General features: G+C 47.2%; 1 protein-coding gene across 1 annotated transcript in view; it reads left to right on the forward strand.

Annotated features, from left to right (window-relative positions):
* Positions 1–23558, forward strand: part of PARL (presenilin associated rhomboid like) — a 37158-nt gene extending 13600 nt beyond the window's left edge. Inside the window, exons 5-10 of the mRNA XM_044676472.1 lie at positions 6313–6408; positions 7414–7563; positions 11450–11520; positions 14128–14229; positions 16362–16459; positions 23262–23558. Of these exons, the coding sequence (XP_044532407.1) occupies positions 6313–6408; positions 7414–7563; positions 11450–11520; positions 14128–14229; positions 16362–16459; positions 23262–23373 (629 nt within the window). The 3' untranslated portion in view covers positions 23374–23558. The remainder of the gene's footprint in view (positions 1–6312; positions 6409–7413; positions 7564–11449; positions 11521–14127; positions 14230–16361; positions 16460–23261) is intronic.
* Positions 23559–25615: the final 2057 nt, after the last annotated feature.

The raw sequence follows: 25615 nt of genomic DNA on the forward strand, positions 1-25615 counted from the left end.
AAGCCAGGAAGAAAGTCAGCTTTTCACTCACTGAAGTAGTGATTCCAAAGGGAGAATCCAAGAGCAGTCTTACCAAAAGTAATCCAAGAGTCGGAATTCTAGTCCAGGCCGAGGTCCCAAGCCAGAACTCCTCCACAGCCAAGTCCGAAGGAGAAAGTGAGTTTGCAGAGGAAATTCAAGGGTTTTATAGTGCTTTTTCCACATCACTTCCTGCCCCTTCCTCCACTTTACCGAGATCCATTACAGTCTTTAAATTTGCTTAGTGCTGCCCAAGGGGCAGTCAGTTGCTTCTGGAGGTGTAAACCACTTTAGTAAGTGGTTTGTGGACTTCATCTACTTAAATGTTAAGTAGGAGTGTCTTTGCTTTTTGTTGAGTAAATTTTAAAGTAGGCAGGGGAGAGTTAATCCTATCTTCACAATATGAATATATATCTTTGAGATGCTACTAAAGATGAATGAATGGCTGAGCCTAGAATAAGAGGAAGAAAGCTGGCCCAGTTGCACTTAGGATATTACACAGAGCATTTTCAATGATCCCATGCCCGCTTTCTGGCATAAAAACCTATCTTTGTCTTACAAACTTTCCCCATATATAATAGCTATAGGGTTACAAGCCTTAACAATCCATTTGGGGGTAAATGAAAGCAATAGGAGATAAGCTATTTCCAGTCACAGCTTAGCATGCAACAATCTAAACCAGGGGTCGGCAACCTTTTTGGCCGTGAGAGCCATAAACACCACATTTTTTAAAATGTAATTTCGTGAGAGCCATACAGTGCTCACAGTGCTGCTCCTGTAACAGCGCCTGGAAAAAAATGGACTTTATGGCTCCTGCAGAAAGAGCCAAATGTTGCTGACCCCTGATCTAAGGGATGCCATCAAGAAAAAGGGCCCATGAGATGGAAGTGAGTTTTATTACATGACGTGGTGAGAAGTAAGCAATGGAAACTGAATTCTTACTATCCTAATAGGTATAACATATTTTAAAGATCTAGAGCAAGAGTTCTTAATCTAAGGTCCATCCGTTTGTTTGGTTTTTTTAAGGTTTTAGTAACTATTTCAACATAACTGGCTTCTTTTGTAGTTCTAGTTATGCATTTAAAAACATGACTATGATGGGATACAGCCATTGGCTTCACTAGATTGATATCAAAGGGGTCCAGGACACAAAAAACCTGAAGATACCCTTCCCTAGAGAAAGGCATCTTAATGCAGTGGGTAGAGATGCTCTTCAGACATTCTAGGAGAAAGCATGGACAGCAAATCCTATAGGTCAAGAAGACGTTCATGGACTGCCATCTTCACTGAGAGAAGAAATTGTTTACATGGATAAGATTATAGATCCCTCTAAGTATAAATAGTAAGATAGTGTTAACTTTCTCTCAGATGTCTTGTTACTGTTAATTCACTGAGTTTGCCATCTTGGAAAACCTCCACATTCTTCTGCTCTTTTTAGCTAAATTCATGAAAAAGACCATCTGCAATAGGTGCCTCCACGTTCCTCTGATTCTTCTCTTCACCCCCCACAGTCTGACTTCCAGCCTTAGCATCGCCCTGAAACAACTCTCTGCAAAGTTACTTATGATCCCTTAGTTGACAAATCCAGTGACTTGTTTATTTAGTTTGATGCAGGTCCAAGAGAGGTATCCCTTTCGTTACCTTTGCAAGACGGAGTTATTAAAAAGCCAAGTCAAGAATTTAGCAGTTGGTGATATTAACACAGAGAGACGTCCAACCACTTTTGGAATAGTGGAAGTCCCTTGTTCTGCCTTTTTGTGGGCTTTGTGAGCTGGGCAAACCTGGGAGGTCCATGGTTCCTCCCTCCTGTGATCCTCACCCAAATGGTCTTCACCAGACTTTTCTTCCAAACCTGTTGATTTCCTCAGCACATGCCTTTCATCTTGATACTTAGTGCCGTCTGAGGTGCTACTTTCCATCTTCCTAGGCCTGCTCCATACTGCCGTTCTCTGTCAGATTTGCTTAACTAACCCAAAACTGTGGTTTTTAATCCTATACCTACTTCTTTTAAACAAATATATGCTTTCATTGCCAGAATCTAGTCATTTGGCTTCTTACAGCAATATCTCTTGTCATATTTCCCTCCTGGTTAGTAAAATCTCTTTTTTATATTCTCAGCCCAGCTCTGTGTATTGCCCTATAGACATCTGGCACTGTGCACATTGTCTCAGCCCCCTTCCTGATTGTTGTCTCCTATTGATTACTGGGTAGCTCCTCTGCTTTTCTTTTTAGCTGGTTAGACCTACTCTCTGTCCTCTGTGCTAAGTAGGTTTGTCAGGCTTAGCAGATGTCTGTATGGATTCTTAATTAGATCTGCTAGTCTCTAGGCAAATCTGTCCTTGACCCCTGTACTCCATCCCTGGCCAAGAACCATCCGTTGCTTTTAGATCTGAAGATAGGAGCCCAGAAATCTAAACTCCTTCCCTGGGTTCATCTTATTAACCTGCTCATCACTTCCTGTATCGTCCTTTCCCTGGCAAGGTCCAAAGTGTCCATCAGCAGCAAAGATGAAGATACCACCTGCACCGCCAACCCATAGCTCCAAGGTTTTGGGGTGTCATCGTTTGTGTACACATGAGTTACCAGAAGTAGGTGGAGTTCACCCAGCTGACATATCCTGGTAGTTTTTCTGACATGTCACAGAGAGACACAACTCCTAAGGAATGGTGTCAGGCATACAGAGGCCCTCTCTCCAAACCCAGCAGCAGGGAGTGGCTGACCGCCAGCACATATCTCTTGGCATGATGGAAAGGCAAAGAAATCCTGAAAGGAGGACCCTGAGCAGCCTGTGACATCATGGTGATTAGACTGAAGGAAAAGGTTATTGTGTATTGATCTGTAGCCAATGGGTTAGATAAAAACCATTCTGCTTATTCACAAAAAAACCAACATTAATAGCTCTTTCCTAGATCAGAATTCAATCTGGACCTTTGTCCTGGATATTTTCAAAGCATTTTGTAAGTAACTAGTTAATATATTGTCCTGGTAAGCTGGGCAGAACTCTTCTTCCATTTAACTAATGTGGTCACTGAGGAGCAGGATTGAAAACCTTGCTTCAAGCAGGGCAACACACTTCATCCATGCAAATCAGTTCATTTTAAATGAAAATCCATAATTGCTCTCTCCAAGGCTTTTGCTCCCATTCTCCTGCATAAGGGACTAGCTGGATGACACGGGAAAATCTCTCTTCCCTGGGTCTCATTTCTCTCTTAAAAACGAGAGAGGTCAGACTCAGTGGCCTTTTGATTCCCTTTTAGTTGTAGTATTCTTTGTTCCATGTATTCGTTTTTAGCTTCCCCATTGAGATACTATGGAGCTTAACTAATGATTGAAGGTAAGAAAGGGCTTTGAAAGCTTTTAATAATACTTGAATACTAACAATTCCAACTCCTTAGCATCTGGTTATCCAGTGTGGCATTTAGAAAGATGATGAAACCCCATCCCCATTGTGCCCTTTGGCACCAGCTTAGATTCTCCTTATTACTAAAGTAATCTTTCTGGTTCTAGTGGTTTAGGCTCAACACTTTCCATACATGAAAGTTAGTAGTTGCTTTGGTATGTTGTCTTTCAAGGAGCAAATCGTACAGCAGTAGAATCTGCTTTATATTTTAAAGGGTAGCTGCTTCCTTCCATTGCATTTTCCCATGAACCTCAGTGTATGCTGGAGAATTCTTTATTTCCAAAGTTGAATTTGATTACCCTTAATTGGAATGGCTGGTAGAGTAGCTTTCACATTGGCTCAGATAAGCCTGGGATTTCAAAAGTTCCATATATTTAAATTGTTCTCTGTGCCTGACTGTTCTCTGGAAGGTTTCAGATGTAAAGTTTTAGAAGGAATTTGCTTTCTTTTCTGGTTTGGTTTTCTGGTTCCTGAGTGTGAAATTTCAGAACAACATCGTTCTTATCTGAATTTAGAACCAGAGGTCAAATATTACTTTGGCCTGGCTAGCCCCATCTCCTTCTAGTTTGGAATTTGAGGTATCTTGGCCTACACTTGAAGGTCAAAGAACATTAGCCTTGGAAAGAGACCTTCCAGATCTCCAAGCCCCGGCTCTTCATTTTACAGAGTAGGAAATCCTTTCTTTTTTGAGCAAAGCACCATTTTTTCCATATTTTCTTATTTCCATACTTAATTAACTTATACAATTCTTATTTCAAAAGACTTACTTTTCCTTTAGGAAGTCAAAATTTTAGCATCCAGTGATAAGAATCGGTAAATCTCAACAACCTTTGAAAAAGTCAAGATTCCTTCCTTTTGGATAACAGGCACCCTGGATTATTTCCCTTCCTTCAGTTGGGCAAGTTAAGGGCATTTCTTCTTTAGGAGTCCATTTTATTTGTCCTTTCCTTTTGTGTCTTGAGAAGAGCTGATAGGGCTCTAGGAAATCATTGCCCAAAAGCGCTCCAAAGGTTGGCCTTTTTGACCTTAAAGCTGTCATTTCTTAAAAGTTTTTAAAGCTGTGAGTCCTCCTACAATAGAGCAAAAAAAAGAGTAGTGAAAGAGTCCACACTAATGCTTCATGGGAAAGCAAACATTTTAAATAATTCAGATTTACTGAGGTCGGAACTACTTGTGAGAAGAACAGCTTGAGTCCTTCTAGTGGGCATTATAGAAAGAATCAAAATCGAAATACTTGGCCTTGTTCAAGTTCTCTCACCTTGACATTACATTCAGACCTCACCTTCACCATTTTATTTTTGGCAGTCATTGGGTCATCTTAATTATCACAAAGGAACTGCTTAAAAATCACCTGCTTAAATTGGCCACCCTTTTCCAAGAAATTCAGAATGTGAAATGAAAGTCATGTCTCCTTCACACCTTTCTTGGAGAGAGGCAGGGAAGTAGCAGATGTTATTGGCCTTGTGTCTCTAGCATAGAGACCAAAAATGGGTGGGTGCCTTCTTGTTAAGGAACTTATAAGACAAATGAAAACATACTAATTGTATTACGTGTTATTTATTTTTTCAACAAATACTTACTGGAGGAATACTGTTTTAAGATGTTCATTCGTTCATGTGTAAAGGTTCATGGATTTATATTAAGTATATACTTCTCAAGGGAAAAAAATCCTCATAATTCTTGACGAAATTCTGAGTTAGGATAGTTTTATAAACCAACTTAACATAGTTAAAGAGAAGTGAGCTCTTGGCAGAAAGATGGTTGTCCTTTGTACTCAGAACCAAAATGGCATCACACCATTGTGTGTGTCTGAGTGTGGCTGATCAGACCAGTATGAGCTCAGAAGGCTTGACCACAGAAAAACAACATCAATGTACAACCCCCATGCAGCCCACAAATTCACTGCCAGATGAATCTAGGGCTGACACAGAATTTCTGAGCCAATTTCAAAATTCTTTGGGATTGCCCACAAGTTCTTGGGAAATCATGTGTGTTTGTAGATGTTTGAACCATCCCAAGTGTAGAACTGATTTTTCCTGTGCTTTCACAGGAACCCTTGAGGTCAGAGGAAAGTACTTCCTGCAGACTCTGGACAGCGTATTATTGGCAATTAGCCTTTTGAAAATACTTGTAGAAATCCACTCCCTTCCCAGCTTTCCCAAAACAGCACACTCATTTTATTGCAGTAATGGACATTATTCGTTTTTGTTTTGTAAATTTTTGCCTTGCAGAGGAAAGAAAGAGTGGGTGAGTGCTCTTATAATAGGACCAATCTTGCTTGAAATTTAGGATGACTTGACTGAAATGGTTTCTTCTAGAGATAAAGACCTTTATTTGGAAAATTCCCTCACCAATGTACCTAGTATCTAAGAGAGAAGTGTTAGAGACAAAAGTTCTTCATTGGGAGAAACCCTCTAACTTTATGAGCTTGCCTCTCTGGTCTCTTCTAAGTGGAATGGGTTTATTGTGAATGAGTGTTATTGGACTCCTCTAAAAAACACAGTGCTGGAGGCAGCTGGGTGCCTCAGTGGATAGAGCACCAGGCTTGGAGACAGGAGGTCCTGGGTCCAAATTTGGCCTCAGACACTTTCTAGCTCTGTGTGATCCTGGGCAAGGCACTTAATCACCATTGCCTAGCCTTTACTGCTCTTCTGCCTTGGAACCCATACTTAGTATTGATTCCATGTTGGAAGGTAAGGATTTACAAAACAAGAATACAGTGCTGGTCAGTGTAAGGTGAGGGTTAGCCCATTGTCTTTCTGGCTTCCCCCTTCTGCTGCTTGGGCCTTTACTCACCCCCTGCCGTCATTTCATAAGCTCCCCAGAAGAGTTTGTCATATCTGGAATCCTCAGCCAAATGTTTCTGGGTAATTTTGAATTCCCTGTATTTGTAGGAATCATAGCTGCAAACATCTTTGTTTTCTGTTTATGGCGAGTACCTTCCCTGCAGCGATCAATGATCAAGTACTTCACGTCCAGTCCGGCCTCCAGTAAGTCTTGCTGGCCCAACAGCTATATTGGGGGGGTTGGGGGAAACACCACAAAGGAGAGACATGAGGTCCGTGTCAAATAACCTAGTACCCATGTTGCCCAAGATCCCTGGTTCCCAAGTGTGGCCATCCTGCCCTGAGGCTGTCACCTGGAGCCATCTCCTAACCCCTTGCCAGCCAGGAGACAGCTGAGCAGAACTCTCAGCCCCAAGGGAGGGTCTTCATGAGCTTCTGTTGCCCAAAGTTTCATCTCCTGCCTGGCAGTGAGCCCCTCCAGGTTGGGCCTTGAATGACCAACACGTGGCCTTCATTAAGCCAGCATAAAGTTGTACCATCTTGGTAGGCTTTGGCAGAGTTCAGATCCTGCTGCTGGGGCCTCATCAGACCCAAGCTGGATGGTTTCCACTCCAGGAGGAAACATCCAAGGAAAGCCTGATGTGCCCAAGAATCATAGTTCTGTCTTTTTTCTTTATAATTGTGGCTAAATGTATGCTACTGTTGGCTACTTAACAGTACACAAAACTTCCTGTTTTGTTACTAAGACCTCCCAGTCATCAGCATCTTTCTAGAATGGCCTGGAGATTCCTTGTATTTGTGTCCCTGGTGCTTGGCAAAGTGTGGAGCACAGAGCAGGTGCTTACAGCTTATGGGATGACCGACTGAAAGGAGCGCTGGGGATTGGCTTCATCGGTGTTATTTTCAAGCAGCCCCCCAAGCCCTGGGAAGAGCAGGAATGGGGAGGTGTTCTTCCAGGGGTGCTCCCAGATAGTAACCAGGCTTCATGCCTTTGGGTTCCCCTTCCAGGCCTGCCTGCCCTCGGCCCTTTCCCGAATTATGGGACAGTTGGTAAGAGAATCTTGCACGGATGTCATGGGAAACGGGACCCCAATCCCCAGCAGTGTGTCTGCCTTATTCTGTGCTTTATTCTCAGTCTGTCTAGCCTCATCATAGCTGGGTGTCTGTCTTCTGAGGCCAGGCCATGACACAGGCTCCCTTCTCTTGCAGAAGCCCTATGTTCCCCCATGCTGCTGTCTACCTTCAGTCATTTCTCCTTGTTCCACATGATGGCAAACATGTACGTGTTATGGAGCTTCTCCTCCAGCATTGTCAGTATCCTTGGGAAGGAGCAATTCGTGGCTGTCTACCTGTCTGCAGGTAAGGAGGACCACAGGACCACAAATACCCTGGACCAACTGACTGACAGGACAGAGAGCACCTCAGGGACGGGCCCTACGGCTTGGCTGGCTCCTCCTGCTTCCTCACTGGCCTCCCCAGGCTAGTGCCCAGATTGGGCCATGTTTTATGGTGAGCCACAACTCACTTGAGCCTAAGCTATTGCTAACTGATAATGGTATAAAAGGAGAGGGAACTGTCATATGGATGCTGAGGCTCAAGTCTATCCACCCCATTGGGCAATAAGCTTGTAGAGCACCCCTACATCAGGGAAAAGCCCCTTGTAGGCCCTACTCTCAGCCTCAGACTCAGAGGTGTTTCCCCCTCCATTCATCTGTAATATCCCTGCTTTGAGGCCCTGGCCCTAAAACAAGAATGCCATTGTGAAAAGGAATTCTTTATTCTCTTTGTCTGTTTTGAATTAATCAGTCAAGAAACCCCTACTTAACACTTTGTTAGCCATCAAGTAAGAAAATCCACAAGTCACTTACTTGGAGAGCTCTATGATGGTGAAGATGAGCCATCACACTGCAATCATGGTTCTCTTCAGGCCTCAGGAAGCACCCCAGTGATGCCTGCAGGGGAAGACTAACATGCCAGAGGTGCCTGGTCCCCCCACAAAGAGACCCAGTCGGTGGCTACAAGGGGCCACTATGAACATCTCTGATCTCATGAAAACTTACTATTTAAATAAAAGAAAAGTAGAATAAATAATAATGAAAGGGAAGTAGCTCAAGAAGGGGCACTAAAGCATCTCAGGAAATAAGCCCAGTTCCCTAAGGATGCCCTTCAAGTCCCCCATGGCTAAGGGACAAAAAATAGATTGGATTCGGATCCAGGTGGCCTGAGGCAGTTATTGACTCTATGGCTGCCCATTTCTCTCTGTGTGAGGCTGGACTGCCCTTCCTCTCTCTGACAGCGGGGATGTGCTCACACCCAGACCCCTGATCCCCAAGGATTTGTGAGGCCCAGAGGAGATAGCGCCTGTGGAGGACTCAGCCATAAACCCAGATGAAAAAGTCATGGGAAGAATTAAAGGGAGGTCTCAGCCTGGCCCAAAAAAGATATGTGGGAGGATAACTAAAGAAAGGTCTGAATGCCTCTAGAAAATTCTCAGGAAGAGATGAAAAAGCTTAGAAAAACATCAAAAACTAATATGAGGGCAAACACAGATTTAGCCTTTGTGCAGATGTGGGAATGGGCTGCCCACATTTAAGAGCAGGAGCTCCCCTCTGCCAGAAGTCTTCACACGAAGGCCGGTGGGTCATTGAAGTTCATTCGGACAGAATTTCAGTGAAAAATAATGCCTGGAATCAAAGCCTAGAAGCTATCATCTGGGTGGAAGAACAAGCCAGAAAGAAGGTAGGCCTGAGTGAAGAAGCCTTAAAACGTGGAAAGGGCTCTGCTCTCAAATCCCCAGAAACGATTCCAGGAAAGCTCCAGGTCAAGCCGTGGACCACCAACCAGAGAAGCAGGTGCAGCTCCGCAAGTTGTCTATTGAGCCGTTCAAATAGAGCTGATCTCAGCATGTTCCACAGGTGTGCACGTGTCTGCTCTGAGCCAGGGGACACAAGTCTTCCCTGTCCTTTTAGGAAGGCAGAAGAGCAAAAAGAACTGAGAACAGATATCAGGGAAGGCTTCCTGGAGTGGGGTTTCACAGGTCCCTGTGCTGAGCCCTCAGAGCCCTCAGGAGTCCTCTGGGATTGAGGTCCCAGAACTGGGAAGGCCCGTTTGGAGGTGATGGTGTAGGTTCGGAACAGCCAGAGGCCAGTGGGGCTCTAAAGGAGCAGCTGAGAAGAGCCTGGAAAGCGAGAGCAGCCAGAAGCCCATGAGATGGGGGAGCTTCATGCTCTGTCTCTGGCCTGGGAGGTGGCTAGGCCTGCCGAAGGACGGATCAGAGAGGGACAAGAGTGGAGGGGCACCCAGTCTGGATGCAGTGGCATTCGTAGGAGACGGCATTCTGGGTCATGGTAAGATCACAGGCAGCACCTTCCTGTGGGAGTCACCAGAGTTTGTGAGAGGACATCAGTGTGTGCAGGGGCAGCCCCCAGAGGAGAGCAGAGGTCAAGGTGGAGAGGAAAGCTTGGAGCTCGGACTGCTCTCCTTGGAAAAGAGGAGCAGAGCCCTGCAGGGTGGCAGAGCATCACAGAGGGGCCAAGAGGAAGAAACGATGAAGACTTTCCTGCAAATGGAGGAGCTTTCTAGGTCTTGGAGGCAAAAGGATGGTCTGGAAGTGGGCATAAGGAGCAAGAAGTCCTCCCGGGGGGGAGGGGAGGGCTTCCTCCCCTTCCTCCTGGCCCAGTGCTTCTGTGGCCTGAGGGAAGAGCTCCCCCACACCCCCATCGCCAGGGATACTCTCCAGCAGTTTTCCCCAAGTGCTTCTCCTTGCAGCTTCTCCTCTGCCCTTCTGCCCTCAGGGATCGTGCTCTCCTGCTTCCAGCTAGATTATGTCTGCTTGTCTGTGCTTATGTACCATTGCCCCTGCACCAAGCCTCGCACCATGGAGGCACACAGTAGAGCAGGCACCCAGCACAGTGCCAGGCACACAGTAGGTGCTTAACAAGTGCATGCAGGCTGGCTGGCACAGTGGGCACTTAGCAGAGGCAGCATGTTGTAGAGATAAAAGCACAAGGCTCGTAGCCAGGAAGACCATGCAGACTGAGACACTTCTCCCATAGCCTAGGGACCAGACCAGCCTTAACCTCCCGGGGAATTTGTGAGTCCCAGAGAAGTTATGTAGAGTGCTCTGCAGACCACAGTTGTTTCTTATTAGCATTAATAATGAGTACTTGTGGAGGCAGCCAGGTGGCTCAATGAATAGAGCGCCAGACCTGGAAACAGGAAGTCCTGGGTTCAAATTTTACCTCAGACACTTCCCAGCTAGGTGCCCTTGCACAAGTCACATAACCCCATTGCCTAGCCCTTACCACTCCTCCACCTTAGAATCAAGACAGAAAGTTAAAATAATAATAATAAATGCTTGTTGAATTGAACCCACTCATTTCTCACATTTGGAGATTAGAGACAGATCACGGATGTGATCAAATACTGTCATCCCATTCAAATGGTGATTACAAGGATATGAAGAAATGCCCAGAATGGTAGGAGGTCACATAAAAAGAAGAGAACAGGATACATCGCTATGGCCTCAGTCATCCTTCCCCCATTAAATCCTGCCTAACTGCAGGATCAACCTCAGGAACTGGATAGCTTCCATTTTCCCCATTCCATCACTACTAGAGCAGCACTAGGGTTGTCCATCTGTTAGTTCCTGTGCCTGCTGTGTTCCTGGACCAACACCTTTGCCAGTCTTATAAAGAAGAAAACACATAAAAGGTTAAAAAAATCACATTGACTCCAGATGGTGGTGGGTTTTGTTAGGAATTTATTCACGTTTCTAAACATCACTCAGATTATTTGATCATACCAGAGAATTGGAGTTTTTATTTCATGTTTAGTTGAAATTAAGTTTGTAATAAAAGTAAATTGCAAAAATGGGTGAATCTCTCCCTACAATGGCAGGCAGAACCAAATCTCCAGATGTCCCAATGGATCAGTGCCTCTGAGGCCATCTAGTCAAATCTTTCACTGAGGAGGTGCCACCTCCATAGCATATCTGAGAAGTGGTCTCACAGCTTGGCCTGAAGACCTCCAGGGATGAGGAACAACCGACCAGTGAGGTGGCTGACCACCATGTCTCAGTGACCTTCAGAACTTACGTGGGATTTAGCTGGTTTGGTCCCTCCTCCCTATCCATCCAACCTTGCCTTCTGATCCATCCTGTAGCCTTAGGCCAGGCTTGCACAGGGGCCTGACCACTCAGCTTCTTGATTACAATGTGGTTTTTTTTCCTTTCTACTTTCTTTAGGTGTTATCTCCACCTTCGTCAGTTATGTCAGCAAAGTGATCACAGGCAGATTTGGACCATCCCTTGGTGCAGTAAGTGTTGCTCTAGTCTGAATGTCAGAATGATTTCTTAAAACCCTTCAAATTCTCATCTCAGGGCAGCTCTGCCTCCCAGGCTCTAATTTCTCCAGCCTGCTCCTCCTGTGAGTTAGAATGTGGCATCCCTTACTGAAACAGTGAGAAGTTTTGAGGTGGAGAAGTTGGTACCACCTCACACCTTGCAAATTGGCAATATGACAGTAAAGGAAAATAACAAATGTTGGCAGGGATGTGGCAAATTTGGGACACTAATGCATTGCTGGTGGAGTTGTGAATTGATCCAACCATTCTGGAAGGCAATTTGGAGTTATGACCAAAGAGCTTTAAAAGAATGTTTGTCCTTTGATCCAGCACCCAAAAAGGCACAGTAATTGGCCCTGCCCTCCTGGGAGACAGACTACATACAACTGTTCTGCAGCCAAGAGACACCCTTCCCTCCCCCCAGACCTCAGGGGATTCAGCCTGGGCCTCAGGGGACAGACACAGGCAGGGCTGGCACCAGCTTGGAAGGAGCCTGGATCACCCGTAGCCATGACTTGAGGCAGAAAGAAAGGCACTTTGGTTAAAATGACAGTGATTCACAAGTGACTTGCTTTCTACATTAGGAAAGATAAGCTATTTGAGAATGCTTTTGAGGTTATGAAATTCCAAAGACCCTTAAACAGTGAGGTTATGGAGGAAAAGTACAGATGGCTGGCACTTGGAGACCAAATTAGTCACAGAAAAATGGTGGATTCTCGTAGACTTGCCAGGTCCTTTTCCTCAAAACCATGCTCACTCCACATTAACAACAGCTCCAAGAATACTTGAGAATTGAAATCTAGCTGAGGGGTGCTTCCCTAGTGGCTCCTTTCTTTTCAAGTTGAATTATGGGAAGTGTGGGGTCTGCTTTTTCAAATGTTCATTTTTCTTTTTAAACTTAAAACTTTTCTATTAGCAAAAATCTGTTTTCTTAGGGCAGCTGGGTAGCTCAGTGGATTGAGAGCCAGGCCTAGAGACAGGAGGTCCTAGGTTCAAATCCGGCCTCAGACACTTCCCAGCTGTGTGACCCTGGGCAAGTCACTTGACCCCCATTGCCTACCCTTACCAACTCTTCTACCTATAAGTCAATACACAGAAGTTAAGGGTTTAAAATTAAAAACAAAACAAACAAAAAAAAAAATCTGTTTTCTTTCCCTCCCATCACTATTGAGGGGAAAAAACAAAAAACACTTCTGGTAACAAATATGCCTAGTCAAGCCAAACAGATTCCTACATGGGCCATAGCCCCGGCTCTTCTCGGGCAGGGAGTGGACTGGCATGTATCACTGGCCTTCTGGAATCCTGTTTGATCGTTTTTCTTTTGTGATTTCAGTATTTTTTTTTAACCCTTACTTTGTATTGACTCCAAGGCAGAAGAGTGGTGAGGGCCAGGCAATGGGGGTCAAGTGACTTGTACAGGGTCACACAGGTGGGAAGTGTCTGCGGCCAGATTTGAACCCAGGACCTCCTGTCTCTAGGCCTGGCTCTCAATCCACTGAGCTACCCAGCTGCCCCTGATTTCAGTATTTTCAAAAATTGTCCAGGATAGAACATTGCCTGTCCTTAAATGTTAATGAACCCAAGGTTTTAGTGATTTCATTCAGTCAGTCAGTCATTCCCCAAACCTTTGTTGAGCACCCTGTACCTATGAAGCCCTGTTTTTGGTGCTGTGGGTCAGCTTATACCCTAGTAGAGACAAGGCTGTCCCAGTAGAAGGTAGTGGGATGGGGTAGCAAGGTGACCCAATAGATAGAGCATCAGGCCTGGAGTCAGGAATCCAGCCTCAGATATTTACTAGCTGTGTGACCCTGGGCAAGTCACTTAACCTGTTTTACCTGTTTCCTCATCTATAAAATGAACTAGAGAAGGAAATGGCCATCCTCTCCAGTGACTTTGCCAAGAAAACCCCAAATGGGTTCATGAGGAGTTGTACATGACAAAATGTGACAAGGACCAAGAGACATACAGCATTTTGCGAGAAATCCTTGTCGTGCCAAAGAAGTGTTCCTGGAAGGGCTAGCTTTGCAGCTGGGTCTCGAGAGCTCACTTGAGGGACATGGGCAGGAGACACGGTTGGGAATGCCTGGGCCAATGGTGTTTGCTTCATCTTGGATCCAGAGAGCCTTTGGGAGCCCGGCCTCTTTCTCCATCCAGTTCACATTTCTGATGATGTTGTGATTGCTAAGGCTCATGACATAAATTGCATAAATTTCCATTTTGAAAGCGTTTCTTACAAATGTCTGTAATTAGGCAGAGGACGACGGATGGTTGCAGGTCACTGTTCCTGACTTCACCAGTGGCAATGTTTGTCCATTACTTACATAATGGATTGGGACAGCCTGGGACAGGAGGAATTTAGGGAAGGAAGGGGAAGAAGGGAAGGCCTTGCTCAAGATTTCCCATAAATCATGAGTGTCTGCTTGCTGCCTCTGCAGACTGCCCAAGGTCCTGCTTTTTGTTTGTTTTTTACCTTGGTGCCCAGGGCTCCTCTGAGCAAAGCACAACCTCGAGCACTCTGGGGGCTTGGGGAGTGTTTGCCTGGGTCTTCTCCATAATTCCCCCTCCCCTTCTCTCTTGCAGTCAGGAGCAATCATGACTGTCCTGGCAGCTGTTTGTACAAAGATCCCTGAAGGGAAGTTGGCCATCATCTTCCTCCCCATGTTTACCTTCACTGCAGGAAACGTGAGTGCCTTGGGGGAGGGATGGCTCTTGTGGGTCTGGCCTGTGGGAGCTGGTTCATGGTTTCTCTTGTCTGTCTGCCCCTTCTTAGACTCCCTCCCCTCCAGGGATGGCCCCTTCCCTGAGCCCTTGGGCAGCTTCCGTGGAGGCCTGGGTGCTTGCTTTATTTCCAGATCCAGCACCTCTGAGCAGAGGCCCAGCTGTTCACTGAAAACAGATGAAGGCATTAGTCTTTTCAGCCAATTTTGCATTTCTCTCAACACCAGAGTAACGAGAAAGCATAATGGGCAAGATGGGACTAGAACCAAATGGGGAAACTTTGTAGGCCGGCTCCTTGTCGCAAGAGTAATCATTAAACTTAGTCCATGTTTCCCTATGGGTGGGCTGCCAGACACTGCGACCCCAGCCCTGGTTCTCCAGGCAGGCTGGCCCCAGGCTGCCTCAGCTCATCAGGGTGGACATGGTGGCCTGGTATCCACTCACCCTGGGTGACTCACCCCCCACAGCCTAGAGCACAGAGTCTTCATGGCCCTGGGACTTCTGACCCCGTCTCCATCCTAGTGATGGGGAGCTAACAGGCCCTCACAGGCCAGTGGATCTAACCCCCTCATTTTATAGATGAGCAAACTGAGGCCTAGAGGGCTAAAATTACTTGCTGAGAATGGGGCAGGACATGAACTCTGGTCTCCTGACAGGGCCCTTGCAGATGACAGGATGGTCCTGGGGAAGGTCCAGATGACACAGCCTTGCTAAAGGAGATCCCATCTGGCCCTTTCATCCCATCATGTCTGCAGAAGACCATTCCCCATCCTCCTTCCTGCTTTCCCCTTTACTGAGTTCCCCTTTACTTTACTGAGGGGAGCTAGGCCTGGAGGAGCCCTGGAGCATAGCCAGGAGCATACAGAAGGGGTGTTAGGAGGCTCTCATTCAACAAGAGTAGAACCAGCAGCCTGGCCTCCAAGGAAGTCCCTGGGGCTCTGCTCCCCTAGTTTGTTTTCAGTGGCTCACTCGCCTCACTCTGCCCATATCAGGGACAGGACAGGTCACCAAGAGTGAAGCTTAGCCACTGCTGGTCCTTTCAGTGAGGCTCCAGCCCCAAGGAGAGGTCAGGGCTTGGGAGTCCCCAGAGCTGAGGAGAGCAAGGCCTAAAGGGGGCAAAGCAGTAACCAGCCGGTGCCCATGCTGCAGAGGAGGCATGTGGCCTCCAAGCATGGACCTACCATAAGCTAATGGCAGATCCAGCATCCATAGGAGGCCCAAGGAAGCACGATCAGAGGCTCAAAAGCAGGCAGACCCCATCCTCATTCTGGGGAGTCCTTTCATTTGACTGCATTCTTCAGAGTGTGCCCCTAGTGGGGAATCTCACAGCTAAGATGGGGACCCACTAGATGGGCCACCCAGAGCTGCAGCTGGGCCTCCAGATACCCTTCTGCTCCTGTGGTACTGGGGAGCAGCCTCAGCCCCCAGATTTGCACCCCATGTGGTGCTTTAGACAAGGAGCCAGCCTCCAGCTAGCCAATAAGACGGAGCTGTGCCACATACTTTGGGAGCTTGTCCAGATGGTTTGATTTTATAATTATTAATACTCCTCTTGATTTAATGTAACTCCAGGCAGATGATGGAGTGACTCAGCTTTGTGGATGATCTGTTAATGCCCCTGGATTTTTCTGGCCCAAGTGTAAAAATATTCCCCCACATCCGTGCCCTCTTTCTCTCTTCTGTCTGCTATGCACAGTCGGACGGTTAGTCCCGTGTGTCATTCCCTGCCTCTGGCATGTGGCTACCCCGCACCAAAGATGGAGCATTTGCCTGAGAGCTGGGAAGGGCCTGGTGCAGCCTCTTAGACCAGGTAGCAGAGAATGGGTCGACCTGTGTCACTGAGAGAGTCTCCTCCAGCCAGAGCTCCCACCAGCCCTAGCACAGGCCCAGCCTGTGTCTCCAGTGAACACATCAAACACGCCTGGGGCCGGGGCAGGGGCCTGGCAAGGGCTTCATCTTCAGGGTCGTCTTGTAAGGCTAAAGTTAACATCCGGCATTGGCGACTTGTGGCCATTCAGGCAGAAAAGGCTACGTGGCTGGCAATGAAAGGCCTTGCTGACGTTTTCTCATGTCCCTTTATGCTGTTTGTGTTGTAGGCACTAAAGGCCATTATTGCGATGGATACAGCTGGGGTGATCCTAGGATGGAAGTTTTTTGATCATGCAGCACATCTTGGAGGAGCCTTTTTTGGAATGTGAGTTTGAGTTTAACTTCTTAATGGCCCCAAACCAGCCTCTCCCCACCTCCAACCCTCAACCCACTTTCTCTCTGTCTCCTTCAAAAAAATCCAGAAGAATTCCTACACCCCCAGCATCATGGAGAGAGAATTAGATATGCCTCCCCTCCCTTTCCCCCCTTGCCCTCTCCCTACCCCCCCCCCCCAAATCAGGTGTTCTCATTTGCTCTGGTCGGATTTCTACAGTCTGGTCACTTGGAAAAAGCAGCATTTTGGCAACTATTCCTCCTACCAGTTGTGGTTCGGGTGTCCTTAATCTGGAGTTGAACAGGCATAACCTTGATTAATCACTGCATCTGATTTCTCATCAGCCTTGATTGGTATAATCACTGCATTCATCATGTGTCATTTTTCCTCCTCATCGTGACCCCCTCACCCAGCTCTCTGGGGTCTGAATATAAACAGTATTCTGCCCCACTGGGCCATTCACCACGGGCTGAAGGAGACCCTGTACTTCAGTGGGAAGAACGCTAGACCAGGGATCAAGAGACTTGGGCTCTAGACTTCACTCCCCCTTTAAAATATGTGACCTTGGGAAAGTGAGTTTCTGAGGACCTCGTTTTACTCTTCTGCACAGTAAGACTACTAGACGGCCATTCTCGCTCTGAGCTCTTGGAATTCTAGCCAGACGTCATAAAGTAGCTCGTTCCTGGTTGTATAGATAAGATGGAGAAATGTAGGCTAGATGATCCTGCTGTTAGATTTGGAACTGGCTGAGTCCCTAGTCCCTGAGGGGTTGTTTGTGGTTCCCTGTCCACTAGGCGAGAGGACTTCAGGGTGTCCCCCTAGGCTCAGTGCTTGGACCTGCAGTGCTGTTTGACGTCCTTATCAGTGGCTCCCATAAAGGCACAAGTGGCCTCTCCAGCCCCTTTTCAGATGACACAAAGCTAAGAGGATTACCTCCTCTCGATGAGAGTCCAGATCCAACAGTTTCTTGGACTGGGCTTAAGACAGAGAGATATTCATCGGGGATGAGTGTAAAATCTTATACTTTGGTTCAGAAACCCAGCTTCATACAAGTACGAGACGGGAGAAGTTTGTCTGAAAAGGAGCATGCAGGGCTTTCATAAGGATGTAGCAGCCAGAACACTAACCTGGTCTAGAGCTACCCGAAGACAGCTTCTAGGGAGAAGAAAGCGACTGACTGTCCCCTTGTCCTGTGCCAAGCCTCAGCTGGTGTCCTGGGAGAATCGCATGCATAATGCTGGAGAGATTTCAGCAGAAAACAGGCTGTGCTTCCATATCGTATGAGGGTGGGAGAAGAGGAACCTCGGTAGGGGCCACAAGAGCCATGGTCAAATGTGTGAAGGGACATAATATGGAAGAGAAGGGGATAAACTTGTTCTGCTTGACCCCAGTGGGGGAGGATAAGGCAGAGAGGTAGCATCTAGGCTTAACATGAGGGCAAACTTTCCAGCAATTCAAGCTGGCCCAGAGGGCTGCCCTGAGTGGGGGAGTAACTTCCTCATCCTTGAAGTCCTTCAGAGCAGAGGCCAGACAAGCACTTGTCAGATGTCCAAACAGGTATACCTCCAAAATCCTGTGATGGCGTGTCCCGAGCTGCAGAGATGAGAAAGAGGAAGCATTGCCCTGTCAAGCCATGGGAAGATGCCAGGAGGCATGTCTCTGGGTACTCCTAGTGAATCATCCTACAGGACCCAATGGCCCCAGAGAAGGATGTGCCCTCTGCCAAGCACATTGTTAGGCAGGCAAAATGGGCACCTTTTTAAACTCACACTATGGAACTGTGACATCCAAAACCAAACTGACTTTTATTATCTGTTTTTATTTTGAATGTAAACACCAAAGAGCATTGTGCTCTACAAAGCAGAACTCAGGAAAAAAAGGAGATTGGTTATGGAACCCAGTCTCCAGTTCATGCTGCTTGATTTTTAAAAAGCTTATCACACATTCTATACACTTCTTTTGAGCCATCTTCATCTTGGGCTTCCTTCTGTTTTCTTCATTTTAAATAAATGTTTCAATGACTGGCTCTCTCTCTCTCTGTTTCTCCTCTCTTTTTCTTCCTCTCTGTCTTTGTCTCTATCTCTCTCTTTCTTCTTTCTTTTTCTCTGTTTCTCCTCTCCCTTTCTCTCTCTCTGTCTCTCCTTCTCATTTATTTCTTTCTCCCTCTCTCTCTCTCCCTCCCTCCTTCTCTCTCTCCCCCTCCCTTCATCCCCTTCTCCATCTCTCCCAAAAAAAAAAAAAAAACCCCCTCTACCTCCCTCTTGCTCTCCCCCCTCCCTCTCTCTCTAGTGTCAATATTGCTAACCCCCAGTTAAAAACAAAGGGGAAAATAAAACCTTTGCAGCCACAGAGAATAGTCAGGCCAAACAAATCCACACCATGGTCATGTCACACAATGTGTGTCTGTCTCTTCTTTGCTGAGTCCATCCCCCCTTGCAGCAGGCACCCTGCAGGCTTCATCACACCCCTTGGCAACATGGTTGATCATTGCTTAGACAAGAGTCCCTGAGGCTTTCCAAGTCATTTTTCCTCACATTGTCGTTGTTCTGGTTCTGCTCACTCCATCCAGGTCAGTTCATACTCTGAGATTCTCTGAAATTGTCTTTCATCATTTCTTACATTACAGTAATATTCCATCACATTCATATGCCCCGGCTTAGCTATTTCTGAGTAGATGGGGGGTCCCTTCTATTCTAGTTCTTTAATTTTGTCTTCTTTCTTTTTCCTTTTTATCCCCCCCAAGGACAAGGAAGGTTATTTTGCTTGTAGTTATTCCTTCCTGATGTTGTTCACACCCAGTATCTCTATTGAGATTGACTTGTTTCTACCACAAAACCTGTGTGTGTTCAGCTCTATTTTGTCCATTTCATTGGAGTGAAGTTCACCTCTTGCCCAGACCCTGGGCACCTTTCTCCAAGTCTTGTAACTCTTCTCATGAATTCCATTTATAAGAAATATCAAGTTCCGCCCCCTCCTTCCTCTTTTCTGCATTAATCAGTTCCTTTATCGTCCCTTCTCTGTCCAGCCTTAAAGCCCCCAAAATGGAACCAGTCTACCCCTTGATCCTCCACATTTCTTATTTCACTCCATCAAAATCTTTTGAGGCTATTAAGGTTCTGGAGGGAAATGTGTGCTTCTGATTTCTGTTAGAATATTAGCACCACATCATGGTCATACAGCCCCTTCTAATTACTCAAATAAATTGTCCTTTCTAGATTTCTCTTGACTCACTTTTACACTTCAGAGTTTCTAGTCAACTCATGTCTTTTCACTAGAAAGTCTTAAAAGCTCAACATTCTATTAAAAATCCACCTCCCCACCCCAGTGGCATACTTGGCTGGTTTTTATCTCAAGCCCGTGTCTTGCTTTTGGGAATATTGTATTCCAAGGTCTCCAGGAGTGAGAAGTAGAAGCTGCCAGTTCTTGTGTGATCCTGATTAGCGTTCTTGTTACTTGCAGTTTCTTTCCACTTGTTTGCAGTCTGTTTTCTTTGTTGTGAAAGCTCTGGATTTTGACTGTGATATTCCTGGGGCTTTTCTCAGGGGTGGGGTGAGGGTGGGGATAAAGGGGTTCTTTCTGGAAATGGCCAGTGGGTTTTTGATATTTTTTTGCCCTCTGGTTCTAACAGAACAATTTGGATTTGTTATTTCTTGAAATACGATGTTTTGTTTTGTTTTGAATCATGGTTTTCAGGGAGTTGATTGCTTCTCAGATTCCTTCATCCTTGACAGATTAATTGTTTTTAATATCAGATTTGTTAAATTTTCTTCCTTAGTTTTGGCCTTTGGGGTTTTTTCTAATATTTCTTGCTATCTCATAGACTCACCAAGAGTGTGGAAAAAAAAAAATCAAGGAGGCTTCTTGGAGGAACTGGCATGGAAATTGGGTTTTAAAGAAGAGAAAGGAATTAGAATGAGAGTGAGAGAAACTAACCCAGGCACAAAGTCTGTTGTGAACTGGAAGTGGTAGGAGAATGAACGTGGGCCAGGGAGGGAAGGGTCAAAATAGAGATTTTACTGGAGCGTCATCCACACAGCACAAAAGAAGATGAGCTACAATGGTACAGGCAGGGCAGATTAGTATAGTGATTAGACGCCTGGCTGGGGAGTCGGGAAGACCAGTGTTCCTGTTCTGCTGCTGACGGTAGGTGCTAGGGCCCTAGGGAGGTGGCTGAGGCTGTTAGCCACCCATCAGGAGCTACCTTGCATTTGGGAAGGAAGTCTCCCCACAAGGAGTTCTTATACCAGTGAAATCATAGTCTGGTTTTACACACATACACATGATGAGACTGGATAGGTGTGGGCATGCAGGGTGCCTGCCCCCCCCCCCACACACACACACACACAAGGAATGCTGCATAAATATCTTTGGAATCAAATTCAGAGTCTGGATCCTGATTGTTCTTTGCTGTCCATCAGTGCCCGCGTCGAGGGGCAAGGGGAGCTCTTGGTTTCCCTAGTGTGAAAAATCCTACCCTTTTTTAAAGAAACCAGAGAGTAGCAGTGTGTGGCATGGGAACAATTCCTTTCCGTGGGCGATGCCATCATGCCACGGAGCCATTTATAACTTCTCTGATTATTGAATAAAAATCCCAGCTTTGGCAGTAATTCATTGTAGGTAAAAGCTTCCTTGACAATATCACAGGATAAAGAATAGAAGAAGCTCATGACAAATGCTTAGAATTTATGCCTATTAGTCTCCAAAGAGTTTCATATTAGCACCTGACATTTGACAGCTCTCTCTTTCCCACACACCTCCTTTGTCACTGTTTTCCCTAGAATTGGGTTGCCTTTTTTTAACATGCAAAATTTTAGTCTCAGTGCATTCTGAAACCAAGAATCCAAAAGACATGAGACTTTTGCCTCAGTCTCTAAATCCAACTCCTTTCCCATTTCCTGAGTTTCTCCAAGTTGTCACTGAGAAATCTTCATCTTTTTTTTTTTTTTTTAAGCCTTTACCTTCCATCTTAGAATCAGTAATAAGTATCAGTTCCAAGGCAGAAGGAGCAGCAAGGGATAGACAGTGAAGGTTGAATGGACTTACCCAAGGTCACACAGCCAAGAAGGGTCTGAGGTCTTCAAGTCTGGCTTTCTATCCTCAGCCACCTAAGTGCCCTAGTCTTCATCTTTTCTTAATCTTTAAGGCAGTTTATGGTAGCAGGTTGTATTTTAAGGAAATCTGGACAATGAGGAGAATACGATTTCCTATTCCTGAAGGGATTTCACAGGCCTTCTCTTAAGTCCTGACCCTAGAAGAGAGGATATTCCGGGCATTCCTTGGTCTGAAGGATTTTCCTCATTTGCTTTAAGTGGCCTCATGCACATGACTCATTCAACAGCTGTTATCTTTATTTGTCTCATCTCCGGTTTCCTAGATCAAAACTATAATTATGCTGCAATCCAAATGAGTATCATAAACTCCATTTAACCTGTTTATACTGCCCTTGAACCTGTGCTGGGAAGGAACAGGGGCTTCCCAGAAGGCCCCAGGGAGAGCGGCCGAGAATATTGCCTTGGAGAGTTCCGCATCCTCTCCTTCGTCCTGCAGTCCCAGGGATGCTTGTGGAGCGCCGGAGATACTTGGGTTTTTATGAAGTTTGCTCTTGGCCTGCAGCAGTCAAGACTCCGTTTCCCCAGTTATCATTCTTACAAGAGAATCTGGTTTTAAGAGCCCCTGGTTAAATACTGGCTATTGTTTCATTGCTTTTCCTCTTGTTAAGCTTTTGCTTTATGAGAACAAAAAGCTGGCTTCCTGCTGCCAATGGCCAGCACACAGGCGAACAGCAGACCATGTGGGTGTGCTTTAGCCTTTGGGGAGCCTTCCGTGACCGGGATCTCCTCTCATCTGAGACCCGGACCACGCACACCCTGTCGCTGCTCCTGGCCCTTCTCGGGGCTGTGAAGCGGCTCATCCAGCCCGGCCTTTCGGGGTTCAGCCCCCACCCCCTCACCTTAGGTGAAACACCCAGACACGCATTCTCGACCGTTTCAGCCCCGGCCCAGCTTTGCCCGTGCGGCTGACTGTAATAGGGAGATTTTAGGTATTTCATAGATATATGTTTAAAGTGTGGCCGCCACGAATCAACAATTCAGGTTGATTCCGTAATTAAATCAGACCCAAGTCAGCATCGGGTTAGGTAGTTTATTTACAATTAGGAAGGTGAAGGTAAGGAAATAAAGAGAGAGGGAGAGACTAGTCCAGGCCTGCAGAGGCCTGGACAGAGAGAGAAGGTTAAAAGGCTAAATAAATGAGGCTGCAAGCCTCAAGGCCCAGCAACCAGATACGCTGGTGCCTACTTAAGGCAGGGTTTGGAAGCGGCCCAGGTAGGCCCAGGAAGTCAGCCTAACTTACCCTCGTGACCATTCAGAGTGGAAGCTGCCTGAGGTCTCAGGAGCTCCTTCAGCACCAAGTTCAAGGCGGGAACTGCCTCCACAGGAAGTAACCCACGTATTTAAAGAGATGGCGTCTCCGGTCACTTCCCCTGGGCCCACCTCTAATTCAAGTGGACAAATGGCAGCCTCTGCACTGATTTTGGACTGCCCAAAGGGCCGTCCCTTGTTCTAGATTTGTTACTTATTGTCACGTGTGGGTAACTCGTCCCCCTCCCCATTAAGGGAGGTGAGGATGACATCATTTCTATGCCTGGGATGGGTAGAGTTTTGACTATGCATCGGCTAGAGTTAATTCCATGTACACATGACTCTGGACCCTCTGAGCTATGGTCCAGGTGTGCTCGTGGTCCATGTCCTCCTGGGCATCAGACTTCGGGCCTGACTGGTTTCCTTCCTTCCAGGTGGTACGTTACGTATGGCCACGAGCTGATCTGGAAGAACAGGGAGCCACTGGTGAAAATTTGGCACGAAATAAGGACTAATAGCCCCAGGAAGGGAGGCGGGTCGGAGTGATCCTGCTGGAAAAGAGCCGCGCCGCCCGCCTCTGAGTGACCCACCTGGAAGACACAGACGAGGGGATGCCCCCGGCGGCCCTCGAGCCAGAAGCCGGGCCTGGAGCTCGAACGGTGTTCCCAGATGTTTGTCTCCGTAGGAAGTGAATTAAGAGAAAGTTGACACAATAAATGTTTCTGTCTCTAGTTTGTAAGCGGAGGATGTTCCTTGAGGGCCGCTGCAGCTGCCGTGGGAACGTCCCTCTCAGTGCTTGCCTCCTGCCCCAGTCCCGGTGAGTAAGCCGGCCTCGGTGTCGGGATTGTCATTGCCCGGGTGAGGGCGCCCAGCTTGACGTCTGGCTTCCAGGGGGAGGTGGGGTGGCTGGTGAAGGCGCCCAGCTCGACGTCCGCCTCCCAGGCTGTAGGAGGCTGCAGCTCCCCAGGACCGTCCGGCCTCCAGGGGGTGGGGTGGGGGAGGACCTTCCCCAGCTTTGCTGTGGATCCAGGCGGTCATTCAGGTGTCCTGGTCTGCTTCATCCTCCCTGTATTGGTATTCGGTGAAGGAAAACCTCCTTTCTGGCCCAGGTTTGGAAGGATGACTTCACTGATTTTCACAAGACAGGAAATGCAAATTGCTGGCCTCCCTTGAGTGGAATACATTGAGATCCATTTTCAGTTTGGTTTTTAAATAGAAATTGTAATCTAGGTGTGGGAAGGCAGTCACTTGGATGAATTCACATTTGAACCTGAGCCCAGCTCATCCGACATTTGAAAATTCCCCATTTGAATCAGGATGCTTATGCCCCAATTTCAGCATCTTACTAAGCCATTATTTGCTCATCGGAAGTATAATCGCCCTCCTCAGTGGAATCTGCGTGCATGAGAATTATTTCTTGGAAATTCAGATTGTTGAGAAATGTAAAGCCAGCCTGCTTTTAACTTTTCCTGAAAAGTTAATGGCATTTTTCAAATGAAGAGAGATGTAGAGGGGTGCCGAGGAAATGAGGGCAGGAAAGTTCTGCTCCTCAGCCTGGAGAACTGGAAGCTTCCCTCAGGGGCGGCACCAAGTCCTCTCCCCCAGGCAGCCCACAGATTGGGTGAGCCGGCTGAGTGCCCATCGTGGCGCACGTGGAGGGCCCCCCCTCCCCGTGTATGCTGTGCAGCAGCCCCTGGCATGAGGGGGCTGACGGGTGGCTTCCTGTCCTGCTCACATTGTGCCCTGATTTGGGAATGCCCCGACCTGCAGGAGAGGACAATGGCCTGGGCATTGCGCCCTCATGTATTCAGACAGAGAACTTGACTTCAGTGGTAGGAAAAAAGGACTTTGTTGACAGAAGACGGCCATCCCTGACCCAGGGGAGCCCGGATCTTGCATCTTATTACTCCAGCCTTCCTTCCAGAAAGTGCAGTAGGAGATGTGATTATTAATCATTTTGAAATGTGATCTGAAGTTTTGATTTTTAATCAGACAAGCCTTCCTTTGTGTCAGCACCGTGTCCTCAGGGAGCTTCTGTTCTAGCCTGGGGAGCCCACAAAGATGGGCAGATCAAAAACTACAGAATTTGGCTTGTTTTGTCCAGTTTCCTATCATGGGACTAGACCTGACATGTGATGGAGCTTGAGGTTGGCTTTTCTGGTGTAAAAAGTGCCCCACTTTCGGGCTCAGCGGAGAGAAGCAGCCTCAAAAGCCAAGAGCAAAAGCTCTGCTCCAAAAACTGGCCAAGGCTCCGGCCACGGCCTCCAGGCCCACCTGCATGTGTGCAGGCACAGCCGCGAAGCCCCCTGAAGGCCCGGTGTCTGCGGGAAGCCTCTCCGGCCCTCCTTTATCCTGCCCAGAGTCCGGCTGTCTCGTCTCCTCTGTCAGACTGCAAACTCCCCGAGGCCAGGCCTGTCGGGGGCCCATAGGAAGCGCTCAGCACACACCGATGGAGCTCCCTCCGGGGGTACAGACGGGCTCCCGAGGACACAGCCAGGCGCTGCTGGGGGGAGGCCCAGGCTGTGGCCGAGGTCACCCCGGCTGGCGTCGCCTCTTCTTCCTCGGAGGGAGGTGCTGGCCGGTGGGATGCGCTCACCCTGCAGCAGCTTCCCCCCGACACAGAGATTTTGGAGACGTTTGATTTTCAGGCCCAGACGGGGCTGTGAGCTTGCTGGCTCCTATTTAATGAATGAATAATGAGGTTAAAGTGAACGACTGATGCGACCCCCCAGGAGAGTCCCTAAAACGAGCCAGAAGCTGTCAGCTGCCCCCTGTGTGACGGGCTGGC

The sequence above is a fragment of the Gracilinanus agilis genome, chromosome 4 (assembly GCF_016433145.1).
Source record: "Gracilinanus agilis isolate LMUSP501 chromosome 4, AgileGrace, whole genome shotgun sequence".
In the NCBI taxonomy this organism is placed as follows: Eukaryota; Metazoa; Chordata; class Mammalia; order Didelphimorphia; family Didelphidae; genus Gracilinanus; species Gracilinanus agilis.